The sequence below is a fragment of the Cibotium barometz genome, chromosome 13 (assembly GCF_041138505.1).
Source record: "Cibotium barometz isolate CiBa-2024 chromosome 13, ASM4113850v1, whole genome shotgun sequence".
NCBI lineage: Eukaryota > Viridiplantae > Streptophyta > Polypodiopsida > Cyatheales > Cibotiaceae > Cibotium > Cibotium barometz.
The window spans coordinates 7,586,716-7,606,015 of record NC_141058.1 but is presented as its reverse complement, the minus strand read 5'-3'; the positions used below and the strand labels follow the sequence as shown (position 1 = coordinate 7,606,015).

The 19,300-nt window shown below is 50.4% G+C and overlaps 1 protein-coding gene across 1 annotated transcript in view; it reads right to left on the bottom strand.

The window, feature by feature from the left end:
* The window catches only part of LOC147632325 (protein GAMETE EXPRESSED 1-like), a 29,457-nt gene extending 12,027 nt beyond the window's left edge, over window positions 1–17,430 (bottom strand). Inside the window, exons 1-3 of the mRNA XM_086807150.1 lie at window positions 16,786–17,430; window positions 15,953–16,480; window positions 15,074–15,200 (exon numbers count right to left, since the gene is read on the bottom strand). Coding sequence (XP_086663276.1) covers window positions 15,074–15,200; window positions 15,953–16,480; window positions 16,786–17,324 — 1,194 coding nt within the window. The 5' untranslated portion in view covers window positions 17,325–17,430. The remainder of the gene's footprint in view (window positions 1–15,073; window positions 15,201–15,952; window positions 16,481–16,785) is intronic.
* Between the last annotated feature and the right edge of the window lie 1,870 nt (window positions 17,431–19,300).

The following is a 19,300-nucleotide window of genomic DNA, read 5'->3' as shown; positions in this document are numbered from 1 at the left end:
CTGGTACAGCCGGTACGGTGGTTGGCACATCAGGTACAGTAGGTACAAAAGCTGGTACAGTCGGTACAATGGGTGGTACAGCAAGTACAAAAGCTGGTACAGCCAGTACAAGGGCTGGTATAGCAAGTACAAATGCTGGTACAACAAGTACAATGGCTAGAAATCATAATAAATGATTAAATACCCTTGCCTTAAGTATTTCTTCGCGATGGAAGCCTCCAAAACAGTCCCCAACAGCCGGTATTCTTCATGGGCAGCCTTCAAGAGAGAGAGAAAGAGAGTAGCCATCATTAGGGCAGCCTGTAACGGTGGTAGAGGCTAGTGTGCAGCAAGAGAGCCTCCATTAATGAAGACAGAGGGCTCCAATTTATAGATTTGGGCCTCCCATGAGCTAAAATGGCAAGAGAAGGTTACGATGACAAGTGGAGAGCCACACAATAGCTGAAGTGACGAGTGTGAGGCCACGTGTCTCACTTTGATCCTTTTTCTAACAAGTGTCAGGCCACTTGTCTCACTTTGGTCCACTTTCTTGCCACATGTCCCAATCTAAGAGATGGGTCCTTCCATAATCTTTACCTCTAAAAATATCCCAACTGGTAGACATTATAGGCACTTTGCCAACTCTTGGTATCTGCTCAATTCCAGATGTAATGACGCGAACAGAATTTCCATCGGAGTCGGGCCAAAAATAGCAACTCTCCTAAATTTTAGGAGTGTGGTCCTTTGTATTCTAGGATAATCCCCCATTCCCAAAGCTTGTACTTTCCAAATATTTAAACATCCTGGAGTCCACCAGACCCCTTTCAGACTGGGAAATGTCCAGGCTGGTGACAGATACCATGTCAAAATATGTAGTGGAGATGAAGACAAGATTTGAAAATACTAGAGCAAGTGCACTGTAGAAAAACACAGAAATAGAGAGAGAGAGAGAGAGAGAGAGAGAGAGAGAGAGAGAGAGATGTATAACTCTGCTATATACACGAGAAAATCCCGGATACTGAATACAATGTTTCGGGGACCAAGGGGCCATTTTATATGGTCCCCATCAGCCAACCGGCCTGTAGAAGAGACAGCCGACAGGAGCAAAATTGTCCACGACCTGCTCTGGAGCAGTCGGCTAGCATAGAAGTAGTCGGTATGAGAAAACACCTAAATTGGGCGGGCACACTGACAACAGAGGCCCTGGTGTAAATATACAGACAGGAGATGACTGCTAACAAGAGCCTCCTCTAGACTCTCAGGCTCATCAATCTCTTGGAGAGAACTCATGAGAGTATAATTCACTGTGTGATGAGATGTGGCAGCCCGAGATGAACGGCGAGGTCCAAGGGTGGTGGTAGAGATCTGGTTATGGAGCTGTGCATCAGTGAGACCAAAATCTCTAAAGAGTTGCTGAACCCACCGAGGTAGGCCAGCCTTCCTCTCAAAGCGTGAAGAAGAAGATCCAGCTATAGTAGAGGACTCATCCGATGCTGCTAGAAGTGGTGATGAGGTAAGCACTAGTGAGAGTAATCCCAGAGTCAAAGCAGGACTCATAGAGGGACTAGGAGCTTCAGAAGCTAATGCAACGGGAACAAGTGACTGTAAAGAAGCAGCTGGCACTAGGGTTGCAGCAGGGGGAAGAGGAGGAGCTGGACGTGGAAGAGGTAAAAGATCACTAGCATCTGCCGGGAATGGATCATCCACAAAATCCGAAGATGCATCAAGCAGAGAGGAATCAATGCCAAACAAGCTCTCATCAAATCGAGCATCACAGGAAATGATGATGTCATCAACCTCCGGATCCCAAAAGCGGTACCCTTTGGATCTCAAACTGTACCCTGTGAAGATCATCCTCTTTGACTTCAAGGCGAGTGTAGTCCTTTTCTTATCTGGGACATGCACATAAGCAACACAGCCGAAAACAAGAAGATGAGATACAGAAGGCTTGTGTTCTGTAAAGGCCTCCTCCGGAGTCATCCCCTCAACCACTTTTGTGAGAGAGCGGTTAATGAGATAAACTGAGGTAAGCCACAGCTTCACCCCAAAAAGCAGGAGGGAGACCTGCATGATGCAACAAAGCACGAGCCATTTCTTTGACGGTCTGGCTCTTTTGTTCCACAACTCCATTCTGCTGAGAAGTGTAAGGAACTAAAGTCTGTCACTGAATGCCCTTCGAAGCAAGAAAGTCATCAAATGGTACAAACTCGCCACCATTATCAGTCCGGAAGAATGAAACTCTACCCCCAGACTGATTTTCCACCATCGCAATCCAAGTCTTGAAACTAGCAAAAGCATCTAACTTGCAAGCCAGAAAACATACCCAGACTTTGCGAGTTAAATCATCCACAAGAAGAAGAAATATCGATCCCCACCAAGAGACTCAACCTCCATAGGTCCTGCAAGATCTACATGTATAAGCTCCAGTCTTCGGGTTACTCGATGAGTGGCCTCCTCTGGAAATGCATCTCGATGATGCTTGCCAATCATGCAGGATGAGCAGATGTGTGAGAGAGACCTGAGCTGAGGTAGTCCATTGACAACCTGCTTAGAATGGAACTTCTGTAAGGCAGCAATGGGTACATGACTGAAGCGAGAATGCCACAAAGAAGTATCTGCCTCACAAACCAAAGCCAAAACGGGTGAGAAAAGCTGATGGATATGGGAATCACTATGATGGAATTGTTGATGGTCCCGTACTCCTCAAGTTGCATCTTGATACGGGAAAACTCTCCAATCTTCTCAATCAGGTTATCTGACTCAGTGATGGTAAGCTTCTCCAGATCTGACTCCAATTTGGCAATCTTCACTGTCAAAACTCTCCCATACCTCCTCTGGACTCTGTCCACATCTGATGAGCATTACTCTAGGAGGAGACAAACTGTGCCTGTATGGATGGAGCCATGCAATGGATGATGATAAGACGAGTCCGAGCATCCAATATGCTTCTCAAAGCAAGGTCCACCAAGTGAGGTGTGGAGATAGCCATCCACACACCGGCTCCTTCCGGCAACAACTGAATGTAGAAAGACCAAGTATGATAGTTTGTTTCGAAAAGCTTCATGAAGTCACTGACTTGGGGAGGGTTGTAGGATGGTATGTGGGTAGGGGTTGGAGCAAGACCTGGATGAGAGAAACTCAGAGAAGAAAGATTGGGAATAGGAACCACCTGTGGAGCGGCGGGAGCAGGGGATCCAAGCTGTGATGGTGCTAGAGTATCAACAGGAGAAGGAGCAACAGTAGAGAAATCTCCTGAAGCCATGTCCTCTGACAAGAAACCTTCTCTGAAGAAAAGGGACTGAAAAAAAAAATCAGCAAGTCCTCCTCTCAGGCTGTGCACAGCAAGAAGAAAGGGAGGGTGGGTGGGAAACTGAAAGGAGAGGAAGAAGATCTCTCCAAAGATGTAGTTCCCTGTCCTCAGCACCTAGAAGAGGGCTTCAGCACAGAAAAATCAGCAATCTTTGCTGAAAATTCAGAAATACAACAGTCCCAAGTCCCAAGTGTCAAATGAAGAAAATGCAGCACTCTTGAGGAAGCCTCTTCTCCCAGAAGAAAACGCAACACCTTCTACGCTGAAATCTGCAGAAAACGCAGCAAACTGTCGAAGCCTCTGCTACAAAACAGAAAACGCAGCTTTCTTCTGCTCACAGGTCAGCGTTTTTCTCTAATACCATGAAAGAAAGTGAAGCAAATATAAAACACAGATGTAGGCCCAGGTACAAGACCTGTAAATGCTGGAAACTGATGTTTATTGCTGAAATCTGAGCATGAGGGAAGCCCGTAGGTGCTGTACAATCATGAGAAGCAGTAGCAGCTGCTAATGACCTCAATTGAATGCTGAAAAATGAGATAGACTGAGGGAAAGGGAGCCAGCCCTTATATTCTACCTCAGTATGCTGGTCAGCCAGCTGTAGCAGGCCAACAGCATGGCTGTAGCATTAAATGCTACATTTTTGTACAAGTCTTCAACCAGCTATCCGGGTGCAAAACGCGCTCGCTGAAGCTTTCCCACCCCCCCCACCCCCCCGGCCGCCGCTCGAGCTGCCTTCGCCCTTCCCCACCTGCTCGCACCCCCCCTCCCCGCCTTCGAGCCTTCCCCTCTCCCCGCCTGCTCGCACCCCCCCCCCTCCGCGCCCCCCGCCCCCCCCTTTCGCCACCTGCCCCCGTCTCCTTCACGCCCCCCGCTCCACCCTTCCTCCGCGTCCCGCCCCCTGCCTGCCCCCCCCCCCCCCCTCTTTTCGCTCCCCATTGCCCGTTTCCCGCCTCTGTCTTCCGCCCCTCCCCCTCTGTCTTCCGCCCTTCCCCCTCTTCCCCTCCCCGCTCCGCTTTTTCGTGCAACTTGGTTCTTGCAGGACCCTCCATCTTCGCTTCGCCCTCGACTCAGCTTCAGACTCTGATGGAGGTTCCTCCCGCCCCACCTCACAGGGACTCTTCCGCAACCCCCTCGCCCGCCCCTAAGGAGGATACCCCCATTAGGCTTTCTCTTTCGCCAGAAGAGGAAGCGAGCCTCGCCACAGAGGTGGAACGCCTCCAGGCACATTCCACCATTTGCCGTATAGTTGGCACTCGCCCCAACAGAGGGGAGATCCGGGATCTTCTCCAGGCCCACCTTCTTGCAGATGTGGGCAAGATCCTGGACGTTCAGTCACTGGGCCGCGGACACTACCAGATTGAGTTCGAGACAGCCCAGAGCGTGGCCCAGGTCCTAGCCATGAGTCCCCTTGACATCAGGGGCGCTCAGGCCTTCTTCAGACATTGGTAGCATGGTTTCGACCCAGCAGCGGCCAAGAAGGGAGAGCGCCTATTCCATGTCACAGTTTGCTTTCCTGGACTTCGACACGAGTACCTTCCGCTCCTTTCTAGGATAGGATCATTGGTGGGCTCGGTGCTTGAGACTGGCCCCACAGCAGCTTTAGTGGTGGCTAGAGCAGCTGGCCTTCCTTCGGTCAAAGTTTTGGCTCCTGACATCTCCTCCCTTCCGAAGGTCATTCAGTTGCAGCAGCAGACCTTCCTTCGATGGCCCGCCCACAGATGCGGCTCGGCAAGCAGCCTCCGGGACACCTGCTCAGCCCACAGAGACCTCTGATTGGCAGCCTGGACAAGGGCACCGTAGAGGGAGATAGCCACAGCAGCATGCCCAGAGACCGACGCAGCAGCAGACACAGCCTCAGCATCATTGGGTTCCAGTGAGGAACAGCTTTGCTCCCCTCCAGGAGGAGACCCCAGCGCAGACTGAGGATCAGGAGATGCCAGCACCCCCCCTTCTCCTCCACCCTCCCCTCCCCCGCCCCCCCTTCCGCCTCGCTTCCACCCTCGCCTCCTCCCATTCCCGCTCCCGCTTTTTCAGCGTCTCCTTTCCCACCCCCTTCCCCCCCTCCGCTCGCCTCAGCTCCCCGAGAGGCACTAGCAGTACCCTGGCGCTCACCTGCAGTCCGGCGGGCACTGAGCACCGACCTTGCTCGTGCACCGCAGAGGAGACCTACCATGCCGATTCGTGCTTCACGGATATCCTCTATCCGCAGTCAGCTGAGTAGTCTCGACACTAGACAACGCTCGGAGGCTTTCGACTACTCCTTTACACGCCTTTTTGGAGCGGAGGGCCCCCATGAGCCAGCACCCATCACAGTTCATGTGGTGATACCTCCGGCCCGAGGGGAGGAGGCACTTGATTCAGCGGTGGCCTTCTCCTTCCCTCTTTGCGGCACTAGCGACCGGGAGTGGACTCTGGATCTCGCTCTTAGTATTTTGCAAACACAGGCAGTTGAGTTTTCTCACCATGTGAGCGATTTGGAGATGACAGACGTGATAGGCCGACTCTCAGCCTCCACCTCAGCAGGTCATCCATGAGGATCATCTCATGGAATGTACAGGGCCTTGGCGGCGCACACTATGTAGATTATCGTGGTTGTTTGGAGCTTCAGAGATGCCTGGTTGGGGGCAGTATTGATATTCTGATGATGCATGAGCACCATTTGAGTGAGAGCAGGATTCGGAGATATGGTTCGGTGATGCCTGGTAGATGGGACACATTTTGGTCTGCAAGTTTTGGCCCCTTGGGTGGGCAGGGAGGAGTATGTATGGTCATTGCGGATGTATGGCGGCAGGCCATTGTGGATCGCGGGGTCATTGTGCCTGGTAGAGCGTAGTATGTTATTCTGAGGATGCACAATGAGCATTTTGGTGTGCTCAATGTCTATGCGCCCAATCATGCTAGTGCCAGAGCAGAGTTCTGGACCCTTGTTACAGATGCATTGCCTGAGGCCACACATTGGTGTGTCGGGGGAGATTTCAACATGCTTGAGGACCCGGCCGATAGGATGGGAGGCAGTCATGTTACAGTGCACGGCACGGAGCTTGCAGCTTGGGAGCGATTTTGTATGACGCTGCGGATCACTGATGCATGGCAGCGTGAGGCTTTCTCCCGTTCTCAGGACAGTCTTAGTTTTTCTCGGTCGGCGGATCGCCGGCGGGGAGGGACTAATCTATCACGGATTGATCGCTTCTATGTGGGCGACAGGTTCGGGGAGCGTGGTGGCTCCGTTGGCATTCTCGCTGGCACCTCTTTTTCAGACCATGCGCCAGTTATTTTGACACTTGAGGAGAGGACACGGGAGACCAGCTTGCAGTTGAGGATCCCAGAGAGGATACTTACAGACCCCAGTCTTTTTGAGGACATTGAGAGGATATGGCATGACTCATCGAGCTCAGCTCTTTTTTGCACGCTACAGCCTTGACACGGTTGGGAGAGACACGAGAGCGGGAGCGTCACTTGAGATGTAGCCTTGCTTCGCTCCAGCGTCTTCAGGAGCAGCAGCCTACATGTGAGTGGGTGGCGTCCCAGTTGAGCCAGGCACGCCAGGAGGTTAGAGAGGCAGAGGAGCAGAGACACGAGTTCTACTATCATCGCCAGGCCTCTCAGTGGACGCAGCTTGGTGATAGAGTGACTGGGGAGTTTTTTGAGATCACCGGACCCCGCCATGCTCGAGCAGGAGTACGCCAGCTCAGGAGGCAGGACGGATCGTTAGCCACTGAGCCCGGGGAGATTCGAGCTATTGCCACTGAGTTCTATAGAGACCTACTTTCAACGGAGCCAGCCATGGAGGCACGTGATGCTTGTAGACAGACTCTGTGGGCCCATGTGCAGAGGAGGGTCACAGATCGTATGCGCACAGTTTTGGGTGAGCCCCTTTCAGAGGATGAGCTTGTTGAGGTTTTGAGGGTCCTTCCGCGTCATGGTTGCCCTGGGGAGGACGGATTGACGCCTGCCTTTTTTATGCGCTATTGGGACCTTTTGGGGCCAGGCCTCCACAGGGGTTTTCAGTATGTTTTTAACACTGGGGTGATGCCACAGAGTTTTTCAGAGGGCTTGATCTTTCTTATCCCCAAGGGGGAGGGAGTGTCAGATGATATTCGGCATTGGAGGCCTATTACGATCCTCAATACTGTCTACAAGGTCCTAGCAAAGGCCTTGAGTTTGAGGATCCAGCCCTTCCTTGGGGATTTGATTCATGCTACCCAGATAGGATTCGTCAAGGAGCGCAGTATCCTTGACAACATTTTCACCTTCTGGGAGGCGACGGCCCGAGCTAGATTTCTCGGTGAGGACTTGGTCATTATGCTTCTCGATTTTGAGAAGGCATACGATAGAGTAGATTGGGGTTTTCTAGAGGGCACTATAATTCGCTTGGGTTTTGAGCCAGACTGGATTCGAGGAGTGGCGGCTCTATATTCCACAGCTCGTAGCCAGGTGTTGATGGCAGGAGGATGGGGGCCGAGTTTTGAGTTGACCAGATCAGTCCGTCAGGGATGCCCTCTCGCCCCGTTCCTTTTTCTTTTCTTTGCAGAGGCTATGAGCATGTATCTGACAGCAGAGGAGGTTGGTTTGAGAGGACTCCAGCTTCCAGTCCGAGGAGAGGACCTCCTCGATTCTGAGTTTGTTGATGACACGGGATTGTTTCTGCATGGCCAGGAGGCCAATCTACAGAGGGCAGAGCAGTCGCTACAGGTTTTTGGTGTGGCTTCGGGAGCATTGATCAATTGGCGCAAGACAGTGGCTTTTTGGATCAGTAGCGCTCCCGCTCCGGCATGGAGCCCAGACCCGGGTTTTAGATGGATTCCTCCTGGCATAGCAGTGCGGTATCTGGGATGCCAGATTGGACTTGATTTGTCACCTGAGCAGCAGATCGCCCCGCTTCTTCTGAGCATTCGGAAGAAGCTTTTATATTGGAGTACAGCTCGGCTATCCCTGGCTAGGAGGGTGGTGGTGACAAATCAGGTGCTTTTAGCGACTATGTGGTATATCACGTCTTGCTGGATTTTCTCGAGCTCTTGCATCAACCAGGTACAAAGGCTAATCAGGAACTTTCTTTGGTCTGGGCGGGATGGTCAGCCGGCCCGGGCTAAGGTTGCTTGGGCAGTTATTACTCGAGTCTCTTCCGCTAGCCCAAGGGGGCTTGGGCATTATAGATCCAGCTGATCAGAGTAGAGCCTTGTTGGGGAAGCTTATTGTTCGGGGGCTGCTTCCAGGCGATGAGCCTTGGAAGGAGCTTCTTTTTCAATGGCTGTAGGCTAGAGCTCCCCAGCAGGGGGCACCAGAGATTCGGTGGATCTTCACAGAGATGAGGAGGACATGCCTCAGTAGAGGATGGGAGGACAGATTTGCCTTGAGTATCCTGCGAGCTTGGGAGTTGCTCAGACCGGGGCTTTCTCAGAGACCTCCCACTTGTGATGAGGAGCGGGCTAGACAGCAGCTCATCTGGAGCCCCGCGGTACGCACAGAGCAGGGTCATATGCTAGGTTCTCGGCCTCGTCTAGCCTGGGGACCATTGGCGGCAGGCCCAGCGCGCAGTTTTGGAGATTGGCAGGCCTTTTGTAGTCTCCCGGAGGAGATCCAGGCGGAGAGGCTGAGTCACTTCAGAGGGGGGCTGATTATGAGGGATGACATTCAGGAGGCACTCACTGAGGAGTGGTTCACGCCTTTCGAGCCAACGGCCCCACGGTGGATGAGAGCCTTTACACAATTGGAGATTTGCTGTCAGAGCTTGCACTGAGGTTGGTAGATGCTTCTACTATGAGATACAGGATGAGGGCAGACTTCAAAGAGTGGAGGTGGAGTCGCCTTTGGTTGCAGAGTGCATCTTTCAGAGGATACGGGTAGTGGCCACCGCTTCTCGGAAGTGGCATATTGATCCAGACCCTGCAGATGTGGACTCTGATTGGCGCATATGGGCATATGCTGCGCGCCCCTTGGCCCGGCTCCAGTGGGACCCTCGCGAGTACGAGTGGCATGATCCTTATGCGTCCCCCAAGGCCACAGAGATCACCTTTTTCCAGTACACTGTTCGTTTGGGGAGGCATATTTTGACTGCGAGGAGGACGGTCTTTCCAGCTGCATCGGAGCACTGGCGGCTTCAGGGACTCTCACAGGAGTTCCTGGAGGATTTTTGGACCAAGCTCTGGGCTAGCAGACAGGCACGCAGGATCTCGGCTTTCCAGTGGCTGGTTGCCCACAGGGGCTCTGCAGTTGGCACCTGGCTTGTCTACAGTGGCCTTCCGCCAGCCTACGTCCGATGCGGCCACCCATTGGAGACACAGAGACATTGCCTATGGGACTGTCCACAGGGGCAGCAGATTTGGCTGAGGATGCTGCGCATTTTGGCCCCCCTCTCCAGAGGGCATGTATACGTGGAGAGCCGCTACTTGGTCGACTTCGTCAAGGCCAGCTCTGGGATACAAGACGGAGCAGGACAGCCAGGCCATCAGATTCATTGGGGGCCAGCCTCGCCTTGTTCCTTCACCGGATTTCTCGACAGCCGGTTGGACACAGGAGAGGTATATTAGATGGGAGCTCCTCAGCAACCTCACCATATGGTTCACTTGGAGAGCCCGTTGTTTCAGGGCCTTTGAGGGGAGACTAGAGCCACCAGCAGAGACTGTTCGGGCTATCTCGCAGGAGTTGATTCACACCCTGCGAGGGCAGTATGACCGCATCCGGGGCGACTCGGATCGAGCGATCTTGCGGCGCCACGCCTTCCACACCCCTTGGCGCAGCGGCCCTTTCTATACTCTACACGCGGGTACCCCCCGCTGGCACTACAAGCCACCTGTTTGGATTTTCCCCCCTCCTATTGTATGATATAGCCTCTCAGCTATTTGTACTTTTCTACACCTAGGGAGAGTCTCCCTAGCTGCCTTGATTGGATCGCTGCTCTGCCTTCTTATGAGCAGGAGAGGGGTTTTGTAGCCCAGTGGGCTTTTTTTATAACTAATGAAAGGATCTTTTCTCGGGAAAAAAAAAATGCTACATTTTTGTGCTTGTCTTTGCTAGCCGACAACAGCATTTCAGGCCGACTGGAGCGTGAGCAACATGTATAAGAACCACAACATGTTCAGCATAATTCAAGTCATAGTTCAGTTCATAATTCATCATTAAGACATAGCATAGTAGTGAATATGTAGAAGGGGCCTAGGTCAACCCCTATGGGGCTGACCATAGGTATGGGGCTGACCATAGGGCTACATCATGTACAAGCAGTAAGCAACCTTTTTGTACCATAGTAATACAAGAAAACCTGAACACTAATCTCTCTCCTCGGTGTCTTAATCTAAGCTAATTAGCATCAATGTTCTTTAGTATGCTTAGGGCTGTGGATCAGTACAGCAAGGCTTCTGCGGATTCAACATTGAGGCCCTGCAGTTCCACAATGAACTGAGAGACCATTGCTGTCAAGGGCCAGCCTTTGCCCCTGTAACTTTTGAACAAGCGCTCAAGGTGGGCAAGGAGGGGTGTTCCTACAACCGTAATGGAATACCCCAACATGAGGCCACATGACAAAAAGGCTACATTGTCATGGTTTTGCAGCTCTTGTTGAGACAAGAAGATGGAGTGGAAAGTTATTTAGTGAGCTTGGAAGCTTCAATGCCTATCTATTAGGTCGTGCAGGTGAACTTGCGCTGCTGCCCCCGCCTGTCCCTCTTCTGCCCCGCCTGCCCTCTGTTGCCTCCGCCTGCTCCTCTGCTGCTCCCGCCTGCCCCTTTGCTGCCCTCACCTGCCCATCTGCAACCCCCCGCCTGCCCCTCTGCTGCCTTCGCTTGCCTTTCTTCAGCCCCCGCCTGCCCTTCTGCTGCCCCCGCCAGCCCCTCTGCTGCCCCCCGCCTGCCTTTCTTCAGCCCCCACCAGCCCCTTTTGCTGCCCCCGCCTCCCCATCTGCTGCCCCCACCTGCCCCTCTGCTGCCCCCCTGCCCATCTGCAGTCCTCGCCTGCCCCTTTGCTGCTCCCACCTGCCCCATTGCCCTTGCTTCCCCAGCTGCTCCCGCCCTTCAGCTCCCGCCTCTGCCCCTCTTCCTCTACACCCGCCTCTTTTTCAGCAGCAATTTTATCTGGATTCAAGTCGGCCGCCCACTTTTCTTGATTGGTCTTATGGCTTCTTCTGTCGCAGCCAATCTCTCGTCACCCCCACTGGCCGGGAGAATCATCAATTTTTCACAGGACGAGCTCACCTCTTCAGCACGACATTGACCTTGAGGTCCATACCACCCTTGTTGCGAGAGTTTATGGTTCCCACCCCTCACGTTCGCAGGCCCGTGAATGGCTTCTAGCAGCTCTCCCTTCAAAGCTGATTGTGCACTTTCAGGATACTCATTTACTTGGTCGAGGCTTCTTCCAGGCGGACTTTCATTCTTCAGAAGCTACTTCTCAGGCTTTGGCTGGCAGCCCCTTCCCTCTTGGTCCTAAGAAGATTTTCTTCTTTCAGTACCAGGTGGGCTTTGATCCAGTGGTGGAGGATCAACGCCTTACCCCGGTCTCACTACGGTTCCTTGCTCTTCCTTGGCCCTATTGGAAGCTTTTAGCTTCCATAGGGGCATCCTTTGGCCAGGTTCTAGAGGTACCAGTCCTTCCAAGCTGTCCCGCCTCAGCTTCCGCGGCCGTTACCGCCACTCTTGATGGTGTACCCCGGGTCCTTGTGCTTGTTCCTAATCCATCGAGAGAGACCTGACCGATCTCATTTCCGCCAGAGGATGGAGATTGCAGGATGACCTAACCAGTGTCAGATTTGTCGTCGACAGGGTCACATTGCTAGAGATTGTCCCAGATCGAGGGGCCATGCTTGGAGGCGGCATGGTCCTGCCCATCAAGGGCCTTCTCTAGATGCCAAGACTCCAACTGCTCCTTTGCCATAGCAGACCACACAGTGTTGGGTTGTGGTTAGGGATGGCAGGCACCCTCGGACCCCCGTACCTGCCCCTTCACCCACACTCCTTGTGGAACACCCTAACCCCTATGCAGCTCTTGCCTCACAGGATGTTGATCCTTCTTTGGAGGATGAGGCCTTGCAAGCACATGATCTGGATCCCTCACAGGACAATGCTGCATTACAGCTACAAGATGATTGTACCCTTGAGGATGATGTTGCACATTCGCATTGTCATGGTACCTCTCTAGTTCTGAGGACTAGCCCTGGCTTTTCCCCGGAGTGGGGGAGAGAGGTAAGGTTTCATCATCAGATTTTCCCTCCCTTACCTATGCGAGACGTACTTCCGCCTCTAAAGGGGTTCCTTTGTCGACCACGAGATCTGGTCGTTCCTACTCTGAGTCCTTATGAGGATTGTCTCTTGGAACATTCAAGGTCTTGGGAGTTTTTTCCGCGTCAGCAGAAACAAATTGTAAAAACCTAGCTTCATTGTGCAGTCACAAGTGGACCTATGGATATATTGCTCTTGCAAGAGCATAAACTGGATGCTAGTCAGTGTGGGAGATCAGGCAAGCTTCTCTCGGGACATACCTTTTGGTCACCGACTGTTGGTACCAAGGGTGGTGTTTGTATCTCTGTTTCAGCTTTGATCTTGCCTTGCATCATTGGACATGGTGTCATTTTGCCTGCGAGAGCGCAGTGGATCCTTCTTATGCAGGGTACTACACGCATTGGCATTCTCAACCTCTATGCTCCTAACCATAGAGGTGAGAGGATTGCCTTTTGGAAATCTCTCACTACATTGATGCCTCTTGCCAACCATTGGATTATTGGTAGGGATTTTTACATGGTCGAGATGCCAACGGATAAAAGAGGTGGACATGAGGGCTTGGTGCATCCTCTTGAAAGAGCGTCTTGGGAAAGGTTTATACTCTCCATTCATGGCAAAGATTGTTGGCATGAGGATGACATTTTGAAGAGTCCATCCACTCTTCTTTATTCATGGTCTAACAGGAGAAGAGATGCAGGATGTATCTATGCACGGTTAGATAGATTTTATGTGGATGATTGGGTGCTTGACACAGGTGGACAGATTTTATGTGGATGATTGGGTGCTTGACACAGGTGGACATACTTTTATTGCTCCAAATCGGATCATTGCCCAGTGGTTTTATGTATTAGAGATTCGAATTGCCATAGATCAGCACCCCATGTACGCATCCCTGATCATTTGTTTTCCGATGCAAAGCTATCGCGTCGTATGCTTGATATTTGGAGATCTCATGATTTCTTACAAGCCTCTCAAAGCCTGGCCTTTGCTCTCTGTGGCTCTTCATGCCTTACCTCATGGTAAGTGTCCAGGGCAGCATGGCCTCTCCCCTGTTTTTTTCATTACTTTTTGGGATGTGATCGGGGCTGAGATCACATCAACTTTGCAGGAGATGTGGGACACACGTTCTATGCCTTCTTCTCTCACTGAGGGGCTTATTTATCTTATTCCTAAGAGCGGAGATAAGACATTGATTGGCCAGTGGAGACCTATCACCTTACTTGGGACTGCCTATAAGATTCTTGCTAAGCCAATGAGCATCAGATTGCAGCCAATTTTGCAGGATGTTATTCATATGATACTCAGAATGGATTCTTACACGGCAGGAGCATCTTTGATAACATTTTCTCGTTTTGGGAGGCCGTCGAATGGGCTAAAGCGAGCAATCAGCCCTTAGCCATTCTGCTCTTGGATTTTGAGAAGGCCTATGATAGAGTGGATTAGGACTTCCTTCAGGGTACTCTTAGCCATATGGGCTTCTCTCAGAGATGGATCAAGGGAGTTTCATGCATGTATCGTGATGCCCACAGTAGAGTTCTCGCTTGCGATGATAGAGAACGGTTTCAGATTTCTCGCTCAGTACGACAGGGCTGCCCTTTAGCCCCATTATTATATATCATAGTTGCAGAGGCCATGAGCATCTTTCTCCGCTCCACTGCTGGTATTTCGGGATTGAGGTTGCCTCGCTCCAGACGGAACTCAAACTCACATCTCCTCGCTATCTCCTTCACCTCTGCGACTATAAAAAGGCCCCTCCTTTAGATAGTCCAGCTCTCTGGGAGCGTCCGCTCCAAGTGATGGTGCATGCTGTCCACCATCGCCGCTTCTTGCCTCAGTTGAGCCCTGGCGCCTACTTGCCTTTCTTCGAAAACTTCACGGCCACTCTTCCCACCTGCTGAAACCTTATCTCTAAGGTTCTCTTCTTATCCCCCAAAACAGTTGGTTTGTTTCTTGCTCTAAGCATTGAGCTCCTCACTAATCCGACCGTCCGGCCACCCGGTCATCCAACCGCCTAGCTCTACGGCTGGTGCTCTAAACGAGATGTCCTCACCCCTCAACCCCGGATGCACTCGCCATCCGCACTCCGGCATTCGGGCTCCGCATCTAGTCAAGCTCTCACGTGCCATTATAGGCTACGTGACAGTTCTCCAAGTGGGTTAAGTGACAAACACTGACACCTGTGGCTTGGAATGACCTACGTAGCTCGTGCCTAACATGTCCCTAGACTAGGGCTCACAATGGGGTCACAGCATATGACAAATGTTCCTAATTAGTAATGAGGTACTACTTCTGTACAAAGTATAGCACTAATGATGAGCCAGCGTGTCACACTGCACATCAGTGCATGGGTGCAAGTCCACCTTGAAAACATGTGCATGGCATTAGTTATTGATACCTCCATATTATTCAAAAATATTGTTTACTCTGAGACAAAGTCATAACCAAAAGTCACCAAGTAAAAGTCAAGCGCAAAGTGAAAACAACTTTGTGTTTATGTGCTAGCAAGGTGGGGTTGATTGAGGGCAAACTCAATCAGTTATTATTGAGCCAACGACAACACAATTGTATGTACCTGGGCACTAAGCATAGCTTGAGATCCCTTTAGTAGAAGCTCATTTCTGTCGTCCATTTCTGTCCGCCACCTGTCAAAGCTCGCCTGGGCTTTTTGGGCTCCATCAGAAAGGCCCGTCAAGGACACCCTGCAGGATCAGTCATAAATCAATCTTGATTAGATATACTCAAAGAAAGGGTGACCAATGTAGTGAGGCTGGTCACACACAGCCATTGTGCTCTTCCTCGCATGCCCAATCACATGGTGTGTTGTCAGCCACAACTTTCTGTAACCTTGTAACTTGATAAGTCGTCCTTTAGACACAGCCAAATGTGCTCATGAAAATATGGATCGCTGCCCAAGTTTTCCCTTTTCAGCATCCTCACAGGCAAGTTGAGAGATTGCCCCTTTTTGTGTGTAAGGACTGGCACAGCTGCAAGGGGCTTAGCTGAGGAGGACGGCAAGGACCTACAGTTAGGAAGGCAAGCTTGGCAAGGAACTGCGGTTGAGCTGAGAGATGACCACAGATAAGCGAGGAGGGTGACAGGTGAGGAGCTTGACATTCTTCATGTGCACAATCTGTATTTTCTGGTAGCATTTAATTGGCCCCTATTTTGACGTCCCGCAGCACATGCAAACATGTCCGCAGCGTACCAATTAATTGAGGTGCTGCAGCTAGATAACATGCATTTTCGCCCAGAAGGGTCTGAAGCTAGCCTAAGGGGTGAGCGTTCTGATTGACTATGCAATAAAACCATATGGGGTTTGACAGCCCACTGTCACAACCCTGCAACTCACCCCCCCCCCCCGCGTGGGGGCGCGCGTCCCACCAAACTTTATCTACGCAAATATTCCCAAAAGGAAAGAAATAATGATGTTGCAACTGATTAATGAATGCACCTTGTCTCTTCCATGGCTGAACTTTGGGATTCCTTGAGCTCATCCAAGCTCTGCAAGGCACTTTTTTTGAGCTGCTGGATGTTGGCAGCAAGGGAGTCCGCGAGTTTGACTTGCTGCTGTTCTATTTTCTTGTTCCCTTCAGAGATGCCATCGAGCTGCTGGTGGGTCTGCTGGGCTGCTCTCTCCAGTTCTTTCATGCCTGAGTGCATGGCCATGTTCATGTCGTGGTGCAGGTCTTTCAGCTCCACCTGCCTGGCCTTTATTTGGTCCGAGTAGTCATAAATGGCTTGGACAGTGCCCAGAGTGCTCTTGAGCTCTCTATCGAACTGCTCGTTCTGTTTCAGGAGCGTCTGCGAGAGGGTCTCCACCCCCGTCAGCTTCTCTTCCAGCCTCTTTGACTGCTTCAGTGCATCATTTAGGATCTCCTGCGACAGACCCTCCACCTCCTTCACTGTGTCCAGCACCCAATGCCCCGTTTGCTTTAGGTCGTTCACCACATTGGTTGTCTCTTGCCTAAAGGCTTCACTCCTGCAAGCATACATAAGTCCTTTATTAGAAATCAAAGGGGAAAGGAGGATAAAATCCAAGTCCACGACCATCCATGTAAAGGCGTACACCTTGGAGAGAACCCCTCTTCTAGTCCGGTAACCTAAAATTCTATGCTCTAATGTAGATCATACATGGTCCACTGGCTTAGCGATGGCAATAAATGACAGAACCCCTCTTCAAGTCCCATTGTGCCGTCAAATTTTTGTGTAACCCAATGCAAAGAAGAACCCCTAATCTCATGTCAAGTCGTCCTTAGGGGAAGGGGGTTGGTTTTGTTTCTTAACTGAAGATCATGACACATGGCTGCCGTTTCCACAAAGAAAGCCAGGTAAACCTCGTGAGTGTGCTGGTCGAACTTCTCCGTGCAAAACCTGACCAGGATGTTGTCCGGGCAGCTGGGCGGGGGAGGCCAGCCGGTAATCTTCAAGAAGCAATCAGTGAACTCGTAGGCGAGCCGGCACTTCCTCTCCTCGTTTTTCAAGATGTCTTGGCAGCTGGACAGAAGCTTCTTGTAGGCCTTCTGCCAGCAAGTAGCCTCTCCAGTCGATTTGGCGCTCATCGATTGGGCTTGCTTCATGAGGGAGGTATGGGGAAGCCCCTCCTCTCCACCACTTCTGCTCAGCTCCAAAACAGCGCCGCGCGGCGCAGAAGAATGGTCTGGTAACTCTCGCAATGCCGCGGTTGGTTGATGAGACCTGCTCGAGCCCCATGTTGGCCAGCCCAAGGCCCCCAGTAATTCCACCGTTACCAACAAGACAAGGCAAACTAGCGCGTGCCCATCATGCGCGCGCTTACATTTGCAGGGTGTTGACAATGACAGCATGGGTTCCTGGCTATTGACTATGAAATCCTACGCCTTCCCGCAAGGACCGTGCCTGTCGTTGTGACATCAAAACGTTGTGACCCTTCGTAGTCACGGCGGCTACTATAAAATTGAAGGCGAGGCACCTCGAGCCTTGAAAAGGAAGGGGGGAGGCAAAAAGTGGGTTCACCAAAAAGATGGTGACAAGCATACTTATGTTTGTGCGCCACATCAACTCCAAGAGGGAAGGATGTTGACCTCTGAGTTAGGATACTCACCTCTATGTGAGCGGTGACCAGCCCCTCTAGCTAACATGGTCAGCCCTAGATGCAAAAATAGGACACCAAATAAGAAGCCAACAAGAAGGGGATGATGTCTTCTGAGTTACCATCGGTATGACAGATCAACAATAGTTGGAATGTGTTTCTCACTGTTGATGTGGAGCAATGGTAGCAAAATTCTTTAATTCACTGCTGGACCTCTCAGTTACTACAGGTATGACACAAGCCTATGTGGTTCAATAAGAAACCATGGTAATAGAGAAGATAGAGTGTGATAGTCACACATGTGGAGGTTTAAGTACAGCTTCCATTGTTAACTAATACATGTACAATGGACCCTTTCGGTGTTGAGAGGCTAAAGTTCTTGCATGTAATAAGCCCCCTATTTGTATGACCTTATACCATAGGGTCTTATAGTCACACATGTGGACAATTAAGTACAGCTTCCATTGTTAACTAATACAAGTACAATGAGCTCTTTCAGAGTCGAGAGGCGAAAGTGCGTGTGATAAGCCCCCCACTTGCATGACCTTGTACCAAGTTCTTACGTGTGATAATCCCCCTACTTGCACCTTTGGTATAAGGTCATGCAAGCAGGGGGCTTATCACACACAAAAACTTGAGCCTCTCAACACCAAAAGGGCCTAGTGTACCCGTATATTAGTTAAGAATGAAAGCAGTACTTGACCCTTCACATGTGTGACTATCGTACCCTATCTTCTCTATTATCATGGCTTCTGTCAAAGCACTAGCTCAACACTATAAGGTATATTAATAAATAATAACATTTAGAAAAAGTTTTACAAAATAAATTGTAAGAACAACAAAATCTATACTTGTAGTGATCTCTTTTTTCTCAACAATCTTAGAAACAAAACTAATACGCATACGTACAATGGGCCCGTTCGGCATTGAGAGGCTAAAGTTCTTGCATGTGATAAGCCCCCTATTTGCACGACCTTTGAGCTGATGTTGGTGATGGAAAGTTGATGGGATTTAGAACACGGAATCTTTTTATAGCATTTTGGCACCTATCAAAAGCTAGGAGAGCACCATCAACATACCCTACTTAAAGGGGGTCTTTGGAGCAAGGTGAGCCTATTAGGTGGCGAGACAAATGCTTCCAAATTCAAATATGGGATCTTTTTTATTCATAGTGGGCCAATCAAAGGCTACCAAGTGTTAGATGTCTCTGGCTATAGAAGTCAAAGTTCTTTGATCAATGACATGGAAATCAAAGGCTACCAAGTGTTAGATGTCTCTGGCTGTAGAAGTCAAAGTTCTTTGATCAATGACATGGAAATCTTCATTTTATGATCATACAACCAAGTATGACTTCTTCGACTATAGAATTCTATGGTAGAACTCCCAACTTCTATGACTGAGTAAATTTAAATTATATGACATGAAAATAATTTTTGTGAGAAATTTAGAAATTCACTTCTATGATCGTAGAAGTCACAAGACTTGTCTAATCACAAAACTCTACTTCTATGATTATATGACCACATTAGGGATGAGGAAGTCATTTCTCCAAATTGTAGAAGTCTTAGACCTTTAAGGCATAGAAGTCATTGAATTTGAAAATTTGGAAATTTGTCTAGAGAGCAAGAAATTGATCAAAAATAGTGTTCATACATCAAATTGCCTTTTTCTCCTTAGGCAAAGGCACCAACTCCCATGTCTTTTACATCCATGTCTCATTTACAACATCTA